The sequence below is a fragment of the Saccopteryx bilineata genome, chromosome 4 (assembly GCF_036850765.1).
Source record: "Saccopteryx bilineata isolate mSacBil1 chromosome 4, mSacBil1_pri_phased_curated, whole genome shotgun sequence".
Lineage (NCBI taxonomy): Eukaryota > Metazoa > Chordata > Mammalia > Chiroptera > Emballonuridae > Saccopteryx > Saccopteryx bilineata.
The window spans coordinates 71,730,803-71,751,265 of NC_089493.1; the positions used below are offsets into that span (position 1 = coordinate 71,730,803).

At 42.0% G+C, this 20,463-nt stretch overlaps 1 protein-coding gene across 1 annotated transcript in view; it reads left to right on the plus strand.

The window, feature by feature from the left end:
- The first annotated feature begins 434 nt into the window (after window positions 1–434).
- CEP152 (centrosomal protein 152) overlaps window positions 435–20,463 on the plus strand; it is a 105,773-nt gene continuing 85,744 nt past the window's right edge. Inside the window, exons 1-2 of the mRNA XM_066276884.1 lie at window positions 435–529; window positions 7,456–7,549. Of these exons, the coding sequence (XP_066132981.1) occupies window positions 7,463–7,549 (87 nt within the window). The 5' untranslated portion in view covers window positions 435–529; window positions 7,456–7,462. The remainder of the gene's footprint in view (window positions 530–7,455; window positions 7,550–20,463) is intronic.

Sequence of the window (20,463 nt, forward strand, 5' to 3'; positions counted from 1 at the left end):
ATTGATGGGGAAATGAGGGATTCTGTGTGCTGGCATCGAGGGGTTGCAAGCACGGGGTGCACGAGTCACCGTACCAGTAATGACCGAAAGGGCAAAAGGCCAGGGAAGACTAGCCAAAGGCTGGAGGCGAAGTACTCGGGCAATCGATAAACCCGCCCACACTAATCAACTCTTTTGTAATTGGCTCATATATTCACCAATGGGCACACAGAAGGAACTTCCCGCCACCTCTGGCGCCCGCTTTTAAACAGCTTTGTAGCATTTACAACCGCAGGCGGACTTCTCAACCAAGCTTGAGTAGGGCGGAGATTTTTATCTTCACGTCCCGCCCTGTCCTGCATGGGCCCGCCTACCAGAAGAGGCTCTAGCTTACGATTGACGGAGGCAGCTGCTTCTCAATCTCTTTAGGGCTCCGAGTTCGGTTGTGACCAGGAAGGAGCTAGCAGATTGGAGCCCGGGTAGGGGGTTTCCTAGAGGTTCTACTACCTGGGTTAGGGTTTCCCAGCGGTGACAGCGTCCGTGGCCTTTGGTGAGTTTCGCTTTGTGGCTGGGCTTGAGGGTGGAGTTAGAGGGAGTGCGGGGTCCTCCGGATTCTGGCTGAGGCTGCCGGGAAGGCTGCCTCGCCACCTCCCCAAGTCCCGCGGTGGTGGATTGCCCGCGGGTTGCGGCGATCAGCCTTTGAAGTGTCGTTCTGCTTAGGAGTGACCTCTGGGAGGTCCTGTTCTCTTCTAGGCTGCTGGGCTAACCCCGAGACCCTCGTGGTCACCCTGGCGCCGCGCCTGGCTCACAGTGAGTGCTCTTTACACGTGTGTTGACCGAGTACTTGTGACGCTTGCAACCAAAGCCAGCGATCCCTGGCAGCCTGGGATCTGTGCAGCTTCCGTCTCGCGGTACCTACTCGTTGTGCCCAAGCTGACGCCACACGGAGTTCCTTGGTAAGGCCATTAGTGATTCGTTTAGCCCTTAGGTGCCTACTCGCTGCATGCTCTGAGATCCCTGAATTGATTTGCCCAAGCTGCTGTCATTAGCACTGATCACAGATGATTGTCATCATTTGTTTACATGTTTATTTTTTTCTTTCACCAAGTCCGGTTAAACTTCGTAATCTTCAACAGTGCTTTGTAAATAATTGTTGAATGAATGAATAGGCCTCCTAAGCCTGGTGTTGTAAGTCTAAAACAGGCAAGCAAATAAGTAGAATTTACTAACTTTCAGGGCTTTTATAAACCCATTTTGTGGCATTTAACCTTTTCTTATAGTCATGAACTCAAGTGTCATTTAAGCTGAATTTTATTGTATCCTTCACAATGCATGAGAATTTATATGTACTCCTTTGATAAATAAATGCATTCAACTAACTGCCTTGGAATTTTCTTATGACTGGAATTGAGCAATAAGAAAAATATAGAAATATAAACAAAGTACAAAAAAGCTACAAATTCCATGGGGGAACAGGATAGGGAGGGCTTCTTGAAGGAGGTGGCATTTTTATGTTAGATAACAGTGCTAAGCACTTTATATGCATTATCTTGTGAATCCTCATAACTAGTCTTTGAGGCAGGTACTATTTTAACCCTTAGTTGGGCGAGAATGAGGTCACTCATCCTGGCAACCTGGGCTCAATTCTGGCTCACCTATTTATTAGCTGAGCAACTTTGAGCAAACTGTTTCCATTTCTTATCAAAAGTCTTTTCTTTCTGTGAAACTTCTCTCAGCTTTCCTTTCTTCTAAGGCAAAGTTAATATTTGCTTTGGTACTTTTCTCTGTTATAGAATTTTTTACAATGTATCACTGTGACTATTAATATATATTATTGTTTCCGTAAGGGACTGTTTACTACCCAGAGTTAATACCATGTGTTAGATATATCTAAGGCAGGGGTCCCCAAACTACGGCCCGCGGGCCACATGCGGCCCCCTGAGGCCATTTATCTGGCCCCACTGCACTTCCGGAAGCGGCACCTCTTTCATTGGTGGTCAGTGAAAGGAGCACATTGACCATCTCATTAGCCAAAAGCAGGCCCATAGTTCCCATTGAAATACTGGTCAGTTTCTTGATTTAAATTACTTGTTTTTTATTTTAAATATTATATTTGTTCCCATTTTGTTTTTTTACTTTAAAATAAGATATGTGCAGTGTGCATAGGGATTTGTTCATAGTTTTTTTATAGTCTGGCCCTCCAATGGTCTGAGGGACAGTGAACTGGCCCCCTGTGTAAAAAGTTTGGGGACCCCTGATCTAAGGTATAACCTAGCACACAGCAGGTGCTCAGTAAAATTTTATTGAAATAATGAATCCATATAGGGCAACATGAATGTATTATGTTAACCCAACAAATAGTCATTGTTTGTCTACCATGTCCAAAGGGTGGGGTAGATACATTTAATTTCTGCCTTGCCTAATCAGGCGGTGGTGCAGTGGATAGATCATCGGACTGGGATGTGGAAGGACTCAGTTCAAGGCCTCGAGGTCGCCAGCTTGAGCGTGGGCTCATCTGGTTTGAGCAAGGCTCACCAGCTTGAGCCCGAGGTCGCTGGCTCGATCAAGGGGTCACTCGGTCTGGTGTAGCCCCCGGATCAAGGCACATATGAGAAATCAATCAATGAACAACTAAGGAGCCACAGTGAAGAATTGATGTTTCTCATTTCTCTCCCTTTCTGTCTGTCTGTTCCTATCTGTCCCCTCTCTCTGACTCTCTCTGTCTCTGACACACACATACACACACAATATTTTCTGCCTTCAGAGTGCTTGTAGGCTCTTAGAGGAGGCAAAAACAGTACTACTTTTGCTTTTATAATGTTTTATCCAACTAAACACCCCTGGTCTTCCTTCTTATTGCAGAGAGGGCAAAGACAACTTAACCAGGGACGACAACATGAGTACTGAGTCCTTCTGTCTAAGTGTAACAGAAGGACAGAACATAGTCTCGTTAATGAGTTCAGAAAATTTTTCTAGGAAGAAAATATTAACTAGTTTGCTATTTAAAAAAAAGCAAAAGCATATTGTACTCTTTTTCTGTATCTTGATTTTTTTAATGATCAGTCAATAAATATAGAAATACTTAATTTTTATGAATGGCATAGTATTGCCAAATTTATTCAAAAGTATTTACTAGGGCAAATGTTCTTTTTTTCAATATATTAATATTAATTTTCAAGGTAGTTTTCACAGTTTATACTTTTCACCAGCAATTCATACAGATGTCTGTTTCCTACAAAATAGCCATCCTAGATGTTATCAGGTTTTTTGTTTGTTGTTTACAATTTACTGGTTGAAAATTGTATGTCATTGTAAATGATATTCAAATTCCTCTTTATGCCTAAAATGGTGTCTTCAGGTCATTGGTAGTTTGCACTTTTCAGAAGGAAAACTTGTTTGATTCATTTCTTTAATGGGGAAATATTTTGACCTTTTCAGATATTTTCAGATTTTTCTTGGATGATATGGTTTGAATTTAAAATGTTATTCAAACAAGGATACGCTGACCCTGGCCGGGTGGCTCAATGGGTAGAGTGTCGTCCAGGTGCGCCAACATCACAGATTTGATCCCCGGTCAGGGCACATATGAGAAGCAACCAATGAATGTACAACTAAATGGAACAACTAAGTAGAACAATGAGTTGATGCTTTTCTCTCTCCTTTCTCTCTCTCTCTCTACCACCCCCTCTCTCCCTTTCTTTTACTCTCTCTTCCAAATCAATGGAACATTTTTTTTAAAAGATACACTTTGGTCCTTTACATTCTCTTCACTTAAAAATGAAGATACCTTGTAGAATTCATTATATCCTGAGAAAAAGTAGGCTCTTGTAAATTTTAATGTTCTTTTTAAAAATTCAACAGATTAGTGACAGGTTAGTGACAGATTACAAAAAAAACCTTCCCTTTTATCTAAAAAAGGAGAAATGTACCCAAATTCCATCTTCCGACTTTAATTATAAAATGCAGGAAGAAGTAAGGAAAACTTTAAGAATCAAAAGCAGGAAAGATTATTTATGCCTGGCCTGGACACTTTAGGGATGTCTTTAAGGTCCAGCTTAATCTCATTTATTTTATTTATTTATTTATTTATTTCTGAAGTTGGAAATGCGAGACAGTCAGACAGACTCCCGCATGCGCCCGACCGGGATCCACCTGGCACGCCCACCAGGGGGCGATGCTCTGCCCATCTGGGGCATCGCTCTGTTGCAACCAGAGCCATTCTAGCGCCTGAGGCAGAGGCCACAGAGCCATCCTCAGCACCCGGGCAAACTTTGCTCCAATGGAGCTTTGGCTGCGGGAGGGGAAGAGAGAGACAGAGAGGAAGGAGAGGGGGAGGGGTGGAGAAGCAGATGGGCGCTTTTCCTGTGTGCCCTGGCCGGGAATCGAACCCGGGACTCCTGCACACCAGGCTGACGCTCTACCACTGAGCCAACCGGCCAGGACCTTAATCTCATTTCTTTTAAGGAGCCAGGATTTAAGTGGACTATCATTTTTATTATCTATAAATTCTGTAGGTTTGACTGTCAGTTGCAGTGGTGAGCAGACCTATTGACATGAGCTTGTGTGTTTTCTCCTTACCATTCCAGCTACATTATGGGCTCTGTCATGTTCAAATCTCTGTATTATACTGGTATACAAAAGCGTTTTTGTAGCTGCTGGGTGGAGACATGGTTTAGATTCTGCAAACTATATATATATATATTTCACTCAGTGAAAGAGTACACATGTTCCTTTCTCCTTTTAGCACTGGCACGGGAACAGCAAAGACCAGGGCTGGTCTGAGAAGCAGAGGCTGGGAGGGTTTACAGTGGAGTTAAGAGTTGAAAGGGTTGGTTAGGGTGTAGGGAACAGAGAGGGAGGGAGAAAAAAAGGTGGACTGCAAATTAGAGTTTGGCTGAGGAACGTAATTCAGTTCTTGGGAAACTCGACATGGAGAGTTCAGTATTGTGTTAATCTGTAATACCATATTTCATCCACTTTAAAGTGCACATTTTCTTTTCACATTTTAACATCTACAAAGTCAGGTTGCATTTTAAAATTAATGATGTGCCATAATTTAATTGGCCACATCTTTTTCTTAGTGGTACCAATGGCACTATATCATACAACCAAGAGTGCTTTAGAGTTGATGAAGTGCAATATCTTTTTCTATAGAGCAAGTTGGCTTATATAAAAGTTTGTGATCCCAGTTCTCGACTGTTAACACGGAAGAGTTGAGTTCTTTATGGCAAAATGCTTTTGGATGGTTGGGCCTGGGTTTCTTATTTCACTTCCAATTTAATGACATTTTAGAGCCTGAAAAGTAGCGAATGAGTTGTAGCTCAGACTCACATCAAAGTGTGTTTCACCGCGGGCAAAAGCGGGGACGGATGGAGGGCAGTCGCAGGGTAATTGATGACGTCTGCTGACTTTTCGTCAGGATTGTGCAGAGCTTTGAAATTCTGGGTAGTTTCTGTGTAGTGTCAGGATCCCTAAATATAATTCCAATCCTCGGCAGCCTTTTGACTGTCAGTACTTGAACACCCATTTCCTGCCGCTGCTTCTGCCGCAGCAGTTAGCATTCTCCGGGGAGCTCCTGTGGCTTTGGGAATGGGAACCCCGCAGCGCTACAACTTCATAGCCTTCCCTTCTGTTTTTCTTGAGTAGTTTTCTGGAGCCTGATTTGATCAACTTTAAGAGCAAGACATTTACCACTTATATTTTTGTTGTGTGCTTTATGGAGTCTTTACCAGATTATAAATGGTTTGGGGGTAGCCATCAGTAACTCAGGGTTTAGTGGCCTACTTTTTGTAAAACATGACATTTGGATTTGTGAATTTCAAATGATGAAGCCAATTATGGAGGATACTGTGTGTGCCATATTGAATACAATAAATTAGAAACTTTGAGGGCCCTGGTTAGGTTGCTCAGTTGTTTAGAGTGTCATCCTGATATGCCAAGTTGTGGGTTCAATCTCTAGCCAGGACATATAACAAGAATCAACCAGTAAATACATAAATACTGTAAGTGGAACAACAAATCGGTGTTTTTCTCTTTCTGTTCTTTCTTCTCTCTAAAATCAATCAATTAATATAATTTTAAATCTTAAAAAGGAAAATCACCTTTAAAAAAAAGGCACTTTGAGCATATTCTTAAAATTTTTATGTTTTGGCACATTTCTAGTTTATTATTATCTTATGTTTTCTGTGGATAAAAGTCTTGCTGTTTTAAGTTATATATTCCAGAACACTAGAAAGGTCTAGTCATTGGTTTATTAGGTTTTTGCATTTTTTTTCTATGAATTGCTGTCATAGAGCTATTTTCTGTGAACCACAATTTGTTTATTTGTTTGTTTATTTTAGGTGAGAGGAGGGGAGATAGTGAGGCAGACACCCACATGCACCCTTACTGGGATCCACCCAGCAGCCCTGTCTTGGGCCAATGCTCGATGTTTGAGTGCCTTGCTATTTTTAGCGCCTGAGGCTGACACACTTGGACCAGCCGAGCTATCCTCAGTGCCATGGTGTATGGCCAGTAGTTGCAGCCGTCGTGGCCATTCATGTGAATGCAGGTTCTTACTGAATTCAGGCAGACGGTAAAGAAACAGTGGAGCCAAAATATGGTGGACCATCCTTTTATTAAAGTTTCACACTGGCAGACAAGCAAACACTCAGGGAAAACACTTCTCTCTTCATTCAGAGCTCACAAAACCCTGAAACATTATCCAGTTCACAACCAGGAGAATCTTCTCTGGTTCCTCCTAAAATCAAAGGCCCACCAGTCTCAGCAGAGCTTGCAAAGCCTCTCAGCTCTAGTTCCCAACCTGCACACCTTTTCCCTTCTCTGCCAACATGGCTTCTCCCTCAGCACTCTGCATTCTCTCTGCTCTCACTCTGCAAACATGGTTTTCTCTGCCTCTTCTCCTTCTGCTTCTTCCTTTCTCTTTTCAAAACTTTCTGGCGGGAAAACCTCTCCTCCAGAAAACATTAGCAAAACAATAGCCCTTCCCAAGCAGGAACACAATTTGCAATCAACTGCCCTGCTCTGAGGGCAAGAGCATACTCATGGCTGCCCAGTGCCATTTTTAGCAATAAAAGTGAGCAAACTCAAAAAACACAAATTTTGCAAACTCATTTGCCCAACACATGGTCCATGCTCAAATCAATTGAGCCACTGGCTGCGGGAGGGGAAGGGAAAGGAAGGAGGATGGAGTGGGGAGAAGCAGATGGTCGTTTCTCCTGTGTGCCCTGACTGGGAATCGAACCCAGGACGTGCACATGCTGGGCTGACGCTCTCTCTACTGAGCCACTGGCCTGGGCCACAGTTAATTTGTAAGAACACTTGTTATATTTAGAATACTATCTGTGTGTCACACATGAGTTGCATACATCTTCTTCCTGGCTGCTTGTGTCTCTCTGTGTATGCCATCTCTTGTGTAGTTTGGTCTGATGAGATTTGGGGAACATTTAAAAACTACGCATCTTTCTCGTCCCGCAGGAAGACCATGTCGTTAGACTTTGGCAGTGTGGCACTGCAGACACAAAATGAAGATGAAGACTACGACCAAGAAGATTATGAAAGAGAGAAAGAGGTAAGTTGCCAGAAAAAAAAGGACTCTAAACCCCATATTAAACAATTTTATTTATTGATCAAAATTATGTCTTATAGTGTCATTTTGAAGGAATTTATCATTCTTTTTTGTTATACTCCTAAAACCTGGTTAGTATTTGGACTTCTAAAAGGTGGATGAGTGCAGTGCTTCCCTTCTCAAGATAACAATAATGAAACACAGCCCTGAATGATACCACTAGATAAGTGGTTGGATTTTTAAAAAATTTTTATTCAGTGAGAGGAGGGGAGGCAGAGAGACAGACTCCCACGTGTGCCAGGATCCACCTAGCAAGCTCACTTAGGGGTGGTGCTCTGCCCATCTGGGGCATTGCTCCATTGCTCATCAACCGAGCTCTTCTTAGCTCCTGAGGCTGAGGCCATGGAGCCGTCCTCTGTGCCCGGGGCCAACTCACTCCAATTGAGCCATGGCTGCAGGAGGGGAAGAGAGAGAGGGAGAGAGAGAGAAAGAAAGAGGAAGAAGTGAGGGGGCGGGGGGAGAAGCAGATGGCGCTGCTTCTGTGTGCCCTGACCAGGAATTGAACTCGGGATTTCCACATGTCTAGCTGATGCTCTACCATTGAGCCAACTGGCCAGGGCCAGTGTTTAGATTCTTTATGATGTTTTATGTAGATGGGAGTGGCTGGCTTTGGGGACAGAGACCTAGATTCTAGTTTCTTGGCACATTGTCTTCACCAAGTGTGGCAAGGTCCTTTGCTTCAAGTAGCTTACATCTTTGGGAGGCAGACCATAAACAAGTAAACAAATGAATAAAGTTATTTGAGTGAGTGATAAACTTAGCCCTGATAAATGATAAGGAAACAAAATATGGTTATATGAAAGCAACTGGCGGTGAGTTGATGAGGGGGGACCTTTTGAGGGAGGAAATGTTTGAGCTGAGACTTGACTCATGAGAAGGAGCAGCCTTGCAGAAGCCTGAGGAAGAATGTTCTAGGCCAAGACACCGAGTGTAAAGCCCAGAAGTCAGGAAGAGACCTTGCATGTCTGTGGAACAGCCAGAAGGCTGTGGAGTTGGGGTTGTGTGAGCAAGGGTGAGCAGTGGAGATAGGCACAGAAGTGGGCAGGGGCCGGATCTTGGTATGTCATGGTAAGATGTTTGTATTTTATTCTAGGAGCAATGGGAAGCCAGTAGAGACTTCTAAACAGAAAGTGATATCTGATCATAATTTTGAAAGATCTTTTTAAATGCTGTGTGGGGGATAGACTGAAGGAGAAGAGTAAGTAGATGAGATTTTCTGTATATATAGTGTTTAACAGAATTCTTGGCACATAGTAACTGTTCAGTAAATAGTGGCAATGGTAATAGTAGCAGTTGGTGCAAGTCAGTTTACTTGTTAAGATTGCTTTTAGTTTGAGTCAAATTTCTTGATGGACTATGATAATAGTCTTCTTTTGGATTGAGTTATGCTTGATATGCCTCACTTTCTAATGTGCAAAATAGTCCGTTTTAATAGTCACAGCGGACCATTAGTGTTTACAGGAAGCAAGCAATAGAGTCAGTTGCCCCTGTGGCTGGCGGCAGAGTTAGGGCAGAAATAGAAAACTGGCAACTCAGTGGATTTTGACCATACACATGTGGTTTTTGGTTGTGCAGTGTTTTTAAAATATGGAATCTATATGTAAAGGTTGGAAAATTTCATTTAACAATGAAGAGTTTCTGGCTTTTCTTGAGACACTCTCAGCCCTGGCCACATGCGGCCTGTGTCTGCACAATGAACAGTGGCTCTCCCTTCCCAGCTGGCCACCGTCCCACCTCCCACACAGACGTGGGCTTAGCTCCTAGACCTGCCAGCTTTGCTCTTGTAAATTCTCTGCCAGCCGTCTGAAGGCATTGGAGTTTGTGACCTGGCCAGGGTTTTTGGATTTTGACAGGATCCTTCACAACAACGGTTGTGGCAGTGGTGGGGAGGAGGATTTCCTGATAATTTGTGAACTCATAGCATGAGATTTTCATGACCCTGTTGGCTTTGGATAGTTTTCTGGAATTTAGCTACTAAGAATCTTGAGAGGATCAGTTTAAGTCAGTGGTAGTCAACCTGGTCCCTACTGCCCACTAGTGGGCGTTCTAGCTTTCATGGTGGGCGGTAGTGGAGCAACCAGAGTATAAATAAAAAGATAGATTTAACTATAGTAAGTTGTTTTATAAAGATTTATTCTGCCAAACTTAGCGAAAATCTGACATAAAGTACTTGGTAAGTAATTATTATTATATGCTTTAACTTGCTGTAACTCTGCTTTATAAATTTTATAAAGTAAAGTTTCTTCCCTACTTTATAAATCACCATTACTGTGGAACTGGTGGGTGGTTAGAAAATTTTACTACTGACAGAGATACAAAAGTGGGCGGTAGGTATAAAAAGGTTGACTACCGCTGGTTTAAGTAATCACTATAGTCTACTTTAAAGAAGAAATAAATAATCTGACAGGTGATTTTTCATTGGAAAAAATATTTGGGAGATGGGTAGGATATTAGAATTTACTACCACGTGTATTGTGTGGTGAATGTTTTAAAGGATATTAGTTAAGGAAGAAATTAATTCTAGATAATATAGAAAATAGCCATTGGGATCACTTCTTGATCAATTATGTGCCAGGGTAGGGAATTTCCAGAGGTAGTGGAGCTCTTGAGAGGTGAAATATCTAAGAATGAGTGTTTCTAGCAGAGTGGAAGAAGAGATATGTAAATAACTTGATTTGAACATGATGACTATGGTTCATTTTAATAAAAAGTGGTTTTAATATTTGTAATAAAACTTGTTTTTTTAAGAAAATTCTTTGATTTTAGAAGAGAGGAAGGGAGAGAGAAATATCAATTTGTTGTTCCACTTATTTATGCATTTATTGGTTGCCTCTTGTATGTGCCCTGACAGAGATTGAACCTGCAAACCGTGATGAATTGGGACAATGCTGTGTCCAGCTGAGCTGCCCAGTCACGGCTTGCCTTTTGCCTTTTTTTTTTAATTGCTTCAAGGGAAGAAGTAAGATCAGAGTCCAGAGAATTTTAGGTTTTCAGCAACAAAATTCAGAATTATTAAGACTATATATTTTGTCACTGTAAGTTAAAGCAATAAATTGGCTGATTAAAAACCTGTTTGTTTGCATGTCCAAAAGCTTCTTCAAACCTCCTCACTCCCTGACCCTGTTCTGTTATAGCAGAGCAGTTAGTTCATAGCCATGAGACTGCAGAGAAAAGAGGGGTCTTTTCTTGCCTGCCTGGCTGGTAGCTTTGGGATTGCTGGCTGGGTTATAAGCGTTAGCCATGGGCTAATAATGCATATGGCATTCTCTACTTAGTGAGTCAGTTTGTATTCAGTTCACTTACAAAGGAGGAATGCCCATACGGCTGGTCAAGCGGGCCATATCTGACTCATGACTACCTTGCTAAGGAATTAGAAATCCTTTCTTTGTAAATGGCAGATTAATCCTGATTTCCACCTCTTGGTATGAATGCTCAGTTGGTAATACAACCTGCTTTATCAAGCTGAGTTTCAATTTTGGTGCTTTGGAGTCCATTGGGATTTTGTCCACACTTTTCTATAAGTCAGTGAATAAGTCAGAGTCAAATTGCAACCTCCGTGCCATTCTGATTAGCAGCCTCTACAACCATCGCCTTACCTTTTCCACTTCTGTTCCCGCCATTGTTTGCATCGAAGAGCAAATAGAGAAAATGACATTTAATCTTCAGAAAAACAAAGAATTTAGTAAAGTGGTTTAATATTCAGAGAACATTTAGACCAATGAAATCTCAAGCCACAGCCCACCGTGAATAGACCCATTTTATTTTTAAAGCTCTTAAGAGTTTTGCAGAAAAGTAAGGCACTATACTCACATCTAAATTGTTAACAATTCTAAATAGTATAGTGTTGGGAAAAGCTTGGCTGCTGTGGGCCAAGGCATTGTAGAGAAGTGTAAAACCCATAGCCTACCCTGTGTGTCGCCTGAAACTCCAACTCCTCTACAGTAAACAGAGCAGAGAGGGTGCAGCAGAGTGAGGGTGATGGTACCTGGAGATACGCTATTTTGTCAGTCAATATCCCTGTCACTCATATTCCGTACAACTTATGGGAGCACATTACTTTCTTGCTGTATCATTTGAGAATTACTGATACAGTTGTCTTTCTTGCTTCTAAGTAGACAGCATCCAAAATATTTTAGGCTAACTTTTACTTGAAAATCTGGCCCAGAGAAAAGGAATTGAAAAGTGTTTTTGTTTTTTTTTTAACTCATTCATAATGTAGCAATGTAATTTAACAAAATATTTTTCACCTAAAGTCACTATACTTTGGCTTTTCATCATCAGATATTATAGAAATAGTTGTTATTGAAATAGGAATGCTTGTTCTAAACTTCATAGTTACCATTAGAGCCACAGTTGAAGGTAGGTTGTCACTTGGGATCTCTGGTTTGCTGGAGTATACGGGTGCTTTCTGCAGTGTCGCCAGAAGTAGCTCTGTGATTATTACTTCGTTCTAGGTAATGAAATTAGGTATGCAGGCACAGATTTTGGAGCTGGTGGTTTGGGGCAGAAGTACTTAGTCATCTGTGCTATCAAGTGGTTTTTGCTGATGATGGTTCTTTTAGTGATGATATATTTGAAATCTGGAAAATGATCTTGACTAGAACGGTAGGCGGTTTAGGTAGCAGATGGCAGACAGGAACTTGCACCTGGCCATACCGATCTGAGTCCCTCTTGGGTTTTTTTACTGGCACTTCTCTAACAGAATAATAAAGTTCAGTGGAGCTTGGAATTGTGCATTTTAGAGAAAAGGTTTTCATTGCATAGCCTTTTTGCACTTTTTTTTTTTTACTGCCTTGTTTGATATAATTATGGAAACATTTTGATATTTTTGTCCCCACTAGAGGGAGTTGTAAAGCTAAAATTTTGTTTACATTTTATATTATTTGACTTAATTTGGTGGAAATTTCTTGTAATCAGCCAAGAAAATCAAAGGAACAAATGGTTGAGTATTCATATTATATTTTTCTGATTTTTTTTCTTTGGCAATTAAAATTTTTTTATTAATTTTTTTTAAGAGAGAAGAAGGGGGGATAGAGAGAGAGAAAGAAAAAAATCAATTTTGTTGTTCCACATATTATCCATTCATTGATTGACATGGAACTTGCAACCCTGGCATATGGGGATGATGCTCTGACCAACTGAGCTACCTGGCCAGGGCAGCAATTTCTTATACGTACTTTATCTAGATTGAGCCTTTGAATGTTTCTCTTAACATACAGGTAAGTATTCTTCAGGGACTGTCACAATGGGAATCAAAACACTGACCTCTGGCAGGCTGACATTTGATTGTATACAGACAGTCTTCCAATGAGGACTGAATGTCATGTAGAAGAAAACAGGTGTGGAAATGGAGAGGCAGGCTCTGGTGTCAGCTGTGGGGCTGGAACTCACTCTTCAGCGCCCACCCTTCCCTTCTTGGGGCCTTGGTGTGCTGACCTGGAGGGCAGGTTTGGCGTGGAGGAGCTCCGTGGTTCCTTCCAGGCCTCCAGTTCCGTCACGTGTCATCTGTGGAGCAGCTGAGATGTGTCTAATGATGGCATACAGTATTTGTTTTCCAGGATGTGGCAACGAGACAAAGTCTTCTCCACTAACACTATAAAATTTAGTTTAATGGAATGTGTTTTTTTAAAAAATTTTTTGAAAACTGTACAGAGTATAATTCATCAACTAAAGCTTTAGCTGCCAAATTACTAAACCTGGCTTTTAGTATAAAATGAATATTTTGCTTAGTTCAGACCCATGAAAACATTACTTAATTCATATTTTAAAATATCAGAATCTTTTCAGCGTACTTGTGAGGTAACCTGTTGAGAAGGCACATGGACGTTGGCTAGTCCATTCGCTGCTTTTCTTTTGGGAGAAGATGTATTGTACAGTTTGTAATCCGAACTGTCTTTTCATCCATAGCGAGGATCAGTCTCTGTATACAGTCTGTTTAGTTCATTTAAGTTGAAAATCCTGACAAAGGTTACGTGTTTTCTGTTTTCTGTTCTTCTTACACGTAGGCTTTCTGGATGTTCTAGGTGGGTTACTGTAAAGTGTTTTGTTGCTGGAGTGTTTTGAGTGCAGTACCCTCATTTTTTTCTTTTTAAGGAAGAAACGTGAAGTAATAAAGGGGTAGGGGTTTAAAGAATGATTTAGAATACACTTCAATAGAAGCCTTAATAGCAAATTATCTATTTTTCTAGGGAAGATATCTTTTTAATTATTTAACTCAGTTGATATGTAATAATATCTATCCCACTGAGAATATGGCATTTGCAACCAAAAAGCAGTTTGATGATTTTGAAAGTAATGAGTGGAGTTGAATCTTGTTATTTATAAGGGTTGTTATCTTTGCCTTAAGACTCTGATAGTTGATGTGTCTGTAATGAGGAAAATTTATTATTTCTAAATCTTCAGTTTGGTAACGTTCGTAAGTTGATTTAGTAATTTTATGTTTTATGGCACAAGGTTCCATGACCAAAAGCAAAATCCATTTTACAGTGAATATGAGGAGGGCACAGTTTAAAATATATTTTTTTCAATTTTTCAATCATAGTTGACAATCAATACTTATTACAATAGTTTCAGGTATACAACGTAGTGGTTAAACATTTATATAATTTACATAGTGATCCCCCCTTATCTTGCACCCACCTGATACTCTATGTTGTACCTCACAGCCTGTGTTATTTTGTAACTGCCAATTTATACTTCCTTTTTTTTTTCTTTTTTTGTGACAGAGACAGAGAGAGGGACAGATAGGGACGGATAGACAGGAAGGGAAGAGATGAGAAGCACCAATTCTTTGTTGTGGCACCTTAGTTGTTCATTGATTGCTTTCCCATATGTGACTTTACCAGGGGGGTTACAGCAGAGCGAGTAACCCCTTGCTTAAGCCAGAGACCTTGGGCTTCAAGCCAGCGACCATGGGGTCATGTCGGTGATCTCATGCTCAAGCTGGTGAGCCCACGCTCAAGCCGGTGACCTTGCCTTGGGGTTTCGAGCCCCGGTCTACCACACCCCAGTCCAATGCTTTATCCACTGCACCACCGTTTTTCACCCAGTTCCCCAACCATCCTCCCCATTGGCAGCCATCAGTTTGTTTTATGTTTCTATGAGTTTGTTTCTGTTGTCTGCGTTTATTTTTTTAGATTCCACATATAAGTGAGATCATATGGTATTTGTCTTTGACTTATTTCAATTAGGATAATACTCTATAGCAGGCGTCCCCATACTACGGCCTGCGGGCCACATGCGGCCCCCTGAGGCCATTTATTCGGCCCCGCTGCACTTCCTGAAGGGTCACGTCTTTCATTGGTGGTCAGTGAGAGGAGCACTGTATGTGGCGACCCTCCAATGGTCTGAGGGACAATGAACTGGCCCCCTGTGTAAAAAGTTTGGGGACCCCTGCTCTATAGGTTCTTTCATGTTGTTGCAAATGGTAAAATTTCATTTTTTTTTTTAAAGACAATTTTTATTTTTAGATTTGAGAAAGAGAGAAAGGGAGAAAGAGAGAGAGAAATATCAATTTGTTCTTCCATTTATGATGAATCCATTTGTTGATTCTGTGTGTCCTGACCGGAGATCTAATCCACAAACTTGGTGTATGAGGTAGATACTGTAAACAACTGAGCTACCCAGCCAAGGCCTCTGATTATTTTTGTAGTTCTCTGTTCCTTTCTTATTCACTTGTTGTTCTCTCTTGCAGGTTGATGACTTTCTGTAGTGTTATATTTGAATTCTTTTCTCTTTACTTCTTGTATATCCAGTGGTGGGATTCAAATAATTTAACAACCAGTCCTCTGCCCTAATGACCACTTTAAGTATAAAAAAATATAAATTGAAAGGTAGTTGATTATTTCATGCATTTAATACTTAAATAGGAACAATAAAAGAGATATACAAAACTATATAGATTGTTAAGATATTTCCATATTGCTTCTTTCTTTAGTTTTAAGTGAGAGGCGGAGAGGCAGGGAGGCAGAGACAAACTCTTGCATGCCCCCCACCCCAACTGGGATCTATCTAGCAAGCTCCTCACAGAGAGATGCTCTGCCCTTCTGGGGCGGCTCCTCCGTTGCTCAGCAATGAAGCTATTTTAGCACCTGAGGCGAGGTTATGGAACCATCCTTAGTACCCGGGGCCAACTTGCTTGAACCATTTGGGCCATTGCTGCGAGAGGAGAAGAGAGAAAGAGAGAGAGGGCAGAGGGAGGGGTGGAGAAACAGATGGTCACTTCTTTGTGAACTGACTGGGAATTGAACCTGGAACTTCCACATGCTGGGCAGATGCTCTACCACTGAGCCAGCTGGCCAGGTCCTCCATATTGCTTCTTCTTCTTTTTTTTTTTTTTTACAGGGACAGAGAGAGAGTCATAAAGAGGGATAGACAGGGACAGATAGGAACGGAGAGAGATGAGAAACATCAATCATTAGTTTTTCATTGCGAGACCTTAGTTGTTCATTGATTGCTTTCTCATATGTGCCTTGACCGCGGGCCTTCAGCAGACGGAGTAACCCCTTGCTAGAGCCAGTGACCTTGGGTCCAAGCTGGTGAGATTTTGCTCAAGCCAGATGAGCTGGCGACCTCGGTGTCTTGAACCTGGGTCCTTTGCATCCTAGTCCAACGCTCTATCCACTGTGCCACCAGCTGGTCAGGCTCCATATTGCTTCTTGATTGGCATCCTCACTTGCAATTTTTTTCACCCATGGACAAAATGAACATTACTACGGGTGCTTAGAATATGCTGTTGCACATATGAACATTAAAAAAGAGTAAGGAGCCCTGGCCGGTTGGCTCAGCGGTAGAGCGTCGGCCTAGCGTGCGGAGGACCCGGGTTCGATTCCCGGCCAGGGCACACAGGAGAAGCGCCCATTTGCTTCTCCACCCCTCCGCCGCGCTTTCCTCTCTGTCTCTCTCTTCCCCTCCCGCAGCCAAGGCTCCATTGGAGCAAAGATGGCCCGGGCGCTGGGGATGGCTCTGTGGCCTCTGCCTCAGGCGCTAGAGTGGCTCTGGTCGCAATATGGCGACGCCCAGGATGGGCAGAGCATCGCCCCCTGGTGGGCAGAGCCTTGCCCCTGGTGGGCGTGCCGGGTGGATCCCGGTCGGGCGCATGCGGGAGTCTGTCTGACTGTCTCTCCCTGTTTCCAGCTTCAGAAAAATGGAAAAAAAAAAAAAAAAAAAAAAAGAGTAAGGAATGGGTAGAAACTGTTGCACTAATTGGGTGTTGCTCTGATGTGTTCTGAAGCTGACCACCAGGTGTGTTGTTTTGGGGCATCTTTGGAGGAGTTCTTTGTACTGCTCCAATTGGGTGGTTGCCCAGGCACTCACCTTAGTAAGAACCCTGATTACAAGTGCCATTTTAACAAGTGGTTTGCCTAACTGAACAAAATATTAGGTATCAGTTCTGCTGGACAGGTGTGAACTGGCTAGATCTCACCACTGTGTATATCTCTTGTAGATTTTTGGTTTGTGATTACCATGTGCTTCATATATACCAAGCTATGTTTATAGCAGTCTACTTTAAGTTTATGGCCACTTAAGTTTGAACATATTCTAAAATCACTACCATTTTTACTCACCCCCCTCCATGTTTATGTTTTTGTCATTATTTTTTACTTCTTTTGTGTGTTTTTCTGTGTATTTCTTAATTTACTGTTGTAATTACATGATCTTTCTACTTTTGTCTTTTAACCTTTGTACTAGCTGTAGTGTTGGTTGATCCACTGCTTGTATTGTGTTTGCCTTTGTCAGTGAACATTTTTTTCTTTGCATTATTTTTTATTCATATTTTGCAATTTTTTTTTTTTTTTTTTACAATTTTTTTCTTAAAGGAGGCCCTTTATCAGTTCTTGTAATAATGATTTGGTAGTGAAAAACTCCTTCAGTTTTTTCTTGTTTGAGAAGCTGTTTATCTCTCCTTGGATTCTAAATGATAGCCTTGCTGGGTAGAGTTATCTTGATTTATTTAGGTCTTTGCTTTTTATTGTTTTGAATATTTCATGCCAATTCCTCTGGCCTACAAAGTTCTGTTGAGAAGTCATTCTTATGGGAACTCCCTTATAGTTAACTAACTGCTTTTCTCTTTGTCTGCTTTTAAATTTTCTCTTTGTCTCTACACTTCAGCATTTTAATTACGCTGTGTCTTTGTGTGGGCCTTTTCAAGTTCATCTTGTTTGGGACTCTGTGCTTCCTGAACTTGTATGTTTGTTTCCTTTGCCAGGTTAGGGAAGTTTTCCATCATTATTTCTTCAAATAGGTTTTCAGTCCCTAGTTCTCTCTCTTCTTCTGGTGCCCCAATGATGTGAATGCTGTTATGCTTGATGTTGTTCTAGAGGTTCCTTAAACTATTCTCATTTTTTGGATTCTTTCTCTCTTTCTATCTCTCTCTCTCTCTTTTTTTTTTTTTTGGCTGTTCTGTTTGGGTTTTTTTCTGCTACCTAGTCTTCCATATTGCTGATTCTATCCTCTGCTTCATCTAATCTGCATTAGATGTTGCATCTATCTATGGATTCATTTCTGTCATTTTATTCTTCATTTCTGACTGGTTCTTTTTTGTTTCTCATCTCTTTTGTTAGAGTTCTTACTGAGATCATCTATTCTTTCCTCAAGTTCATTGAGCATCCTTAAAAACCAGTGTTTTGAACTCTGCATCTGGTAGATAACTTGCTTCCATTTTGTTTAGTTTTTGTTTTTTGGTGTTTGTTTTTTAGATTTGTCTTGTTCCTTTATTTGGGACATTTTTTTGTCTCATTTTGATTGCCTCCCTGTGTTTGTAGGTAGAGCTGCTGCATTTCCCAGTCTTGGCAGAGTGGCCTTACGTAGTGGGTGTCCTGTGGGGCTCAGTGGTGCCATCTCCCTATTTACCTGAGCTGGGTGCTGCAGGGGTGTCCCTGTGTTGGTTGTATTGCCCTCCTGTTGTAGTTGAGCCTTGATTGCTGTTGGCATGTGTAGGGCCAGCGGCTGCTGCCATTGTGGCCATTCACATGCAGGTTCTCATTGAATTCAGACAGATGATAAAGAAAGAATGGAGCCAAAATATGGTGGGCCATTCCTTTATTAAAGTCTTGCACCGGCTGACGAGCAAACACACAAGGAAGACCTCTTTCCTCTCATTCAGAACTCCAAAAGCCCTGACGCATTCTCTGGTTCCACAACCAGGAGAATCTTCTCTGGTTCCTCCTAGAATCAAAGGCCCCACCAGTCTCAGTAGGGCTCCCAAAGCCCCTCAGCTCTGGTTCCCATCTGCACACCTTCTTCTCTCTCTCTGCCAACATGGCTTCTTCTTCAGCACTCTCAGCTCTCCCTGCAAAAACTGCCTGGGCCCACAAAGACCCCTCCTCCAGCACACATTAGCAAAACAATGGCCCCTCCCATTGAAAGGTAATCAGCAATTTTCAATCAACTGCCCTGTTCTGAGGGCAAGCACACACGTGGCTGGCTATCTGGTGCCATTTTTTAACAATAAATGTGAGCAAACTAAAAAAATACACATTTTACAAACTCATTTGCCCAACAGCATGTTAGTGGGTAGGATTAACCCTCAGGCTAACTGGCTGTGAGGACTAGCTGAGACTGTAGCAGATAAGCTGTTGTGGGGGGCTGACCCCACAGGATGAGATTTGCTTTAGTGGGGCTCTGGTGCCCACCGAGTATACCCTTTCGATGTGTCATTTGTGGCACTAATTGGGTGTTGCTCTGATGTGTTCTGAAGCTGACCACCAGGTGTGTTGGTTTGGGGCATCTTTGGAGGAGCTCCTGCGCAGACAGAGATCATGCACTGCCTGTGCCTGGCTGGGGGCCACCTGGTAAGGAGGAGGGCACACTCTGGGCCTGGGAAATGGCAGCCTTGGGGGTGGGATTTTGTTCCTGAATGCCTTATTAAGAAGACTCACCTCATTTAGCTTCTCTCTGCCCTGAAAGTTATGGAAGTCAAGGAATATGGCCAACCATGCCAAAGAATTGGATGGAGAAAGTTTTTGAAGCCAATTATATGTATATATTCTATTTAATATATATACATATATATTTATTTATATAATATTTTATATGGCACAATACTATAGGGATGATTTTCCTGGTTGATAAGTTTACTTACAGACCCAGAAACATTCAGAACTTACTGCTTATACTCCCATTAAATTCCCTTTATACATGCCAATTTTGTTAATGTCCTTTCAGTTACACCTTTGTGGTGTCACAAAGGAAGCTACAAGAGCTACCTAATTATTGTGAAGCTTTTTCTGCCTTTGTGAAGGGAAAAATGTATTGTTCAGATGTCCCTGTCAAAGTTCCCCTGAATTATAAGGCTATATACTTAAACCTCACTGAAGATTTAGAAGAAAACATTCTTTCTGTACAGAAGTCCTTACTTGATGTAAGTATAAAAGATTTGTTATTTTTGTCCTGTGTAATATGTGGGATAGTCTTTTTCCTTAAAGCAGTAATATGTAATTACAGACAAAACAGGTTGGAGCATTTTATTTATTTATTTATTTATTTATTCATTTTTGTATTTTTCTGAAGCTGGAAACGGGTAGAGACAGACAGACTCCCGCATATGCCTGACTGGGATCCACCCGGCACGCCCACCAGGCGCGATGCTCTGCCGCGACCAGAGCCACTCTAGCCCCTGGGGCAGAGGCCAAGGAGCCATCCCCAGCACCCGGGCCATCTTTGCTCCAATGGAGCCTTGGCTGCGGGAGGGGAAGAGAGAGACAGAGAGGAAGGAGGGGGGCGGTGGAGAAGCAAATGGGCGCCTCTCCTATGTGCCCTGGCCGGGAATCGAACCCGGGTCCCCCGCACGCCAGGCTGACGCTCTACCGCTGAGCCAACTGGCCAGGGCCGGTTGGAGCATTTTAAAAGACCTCACA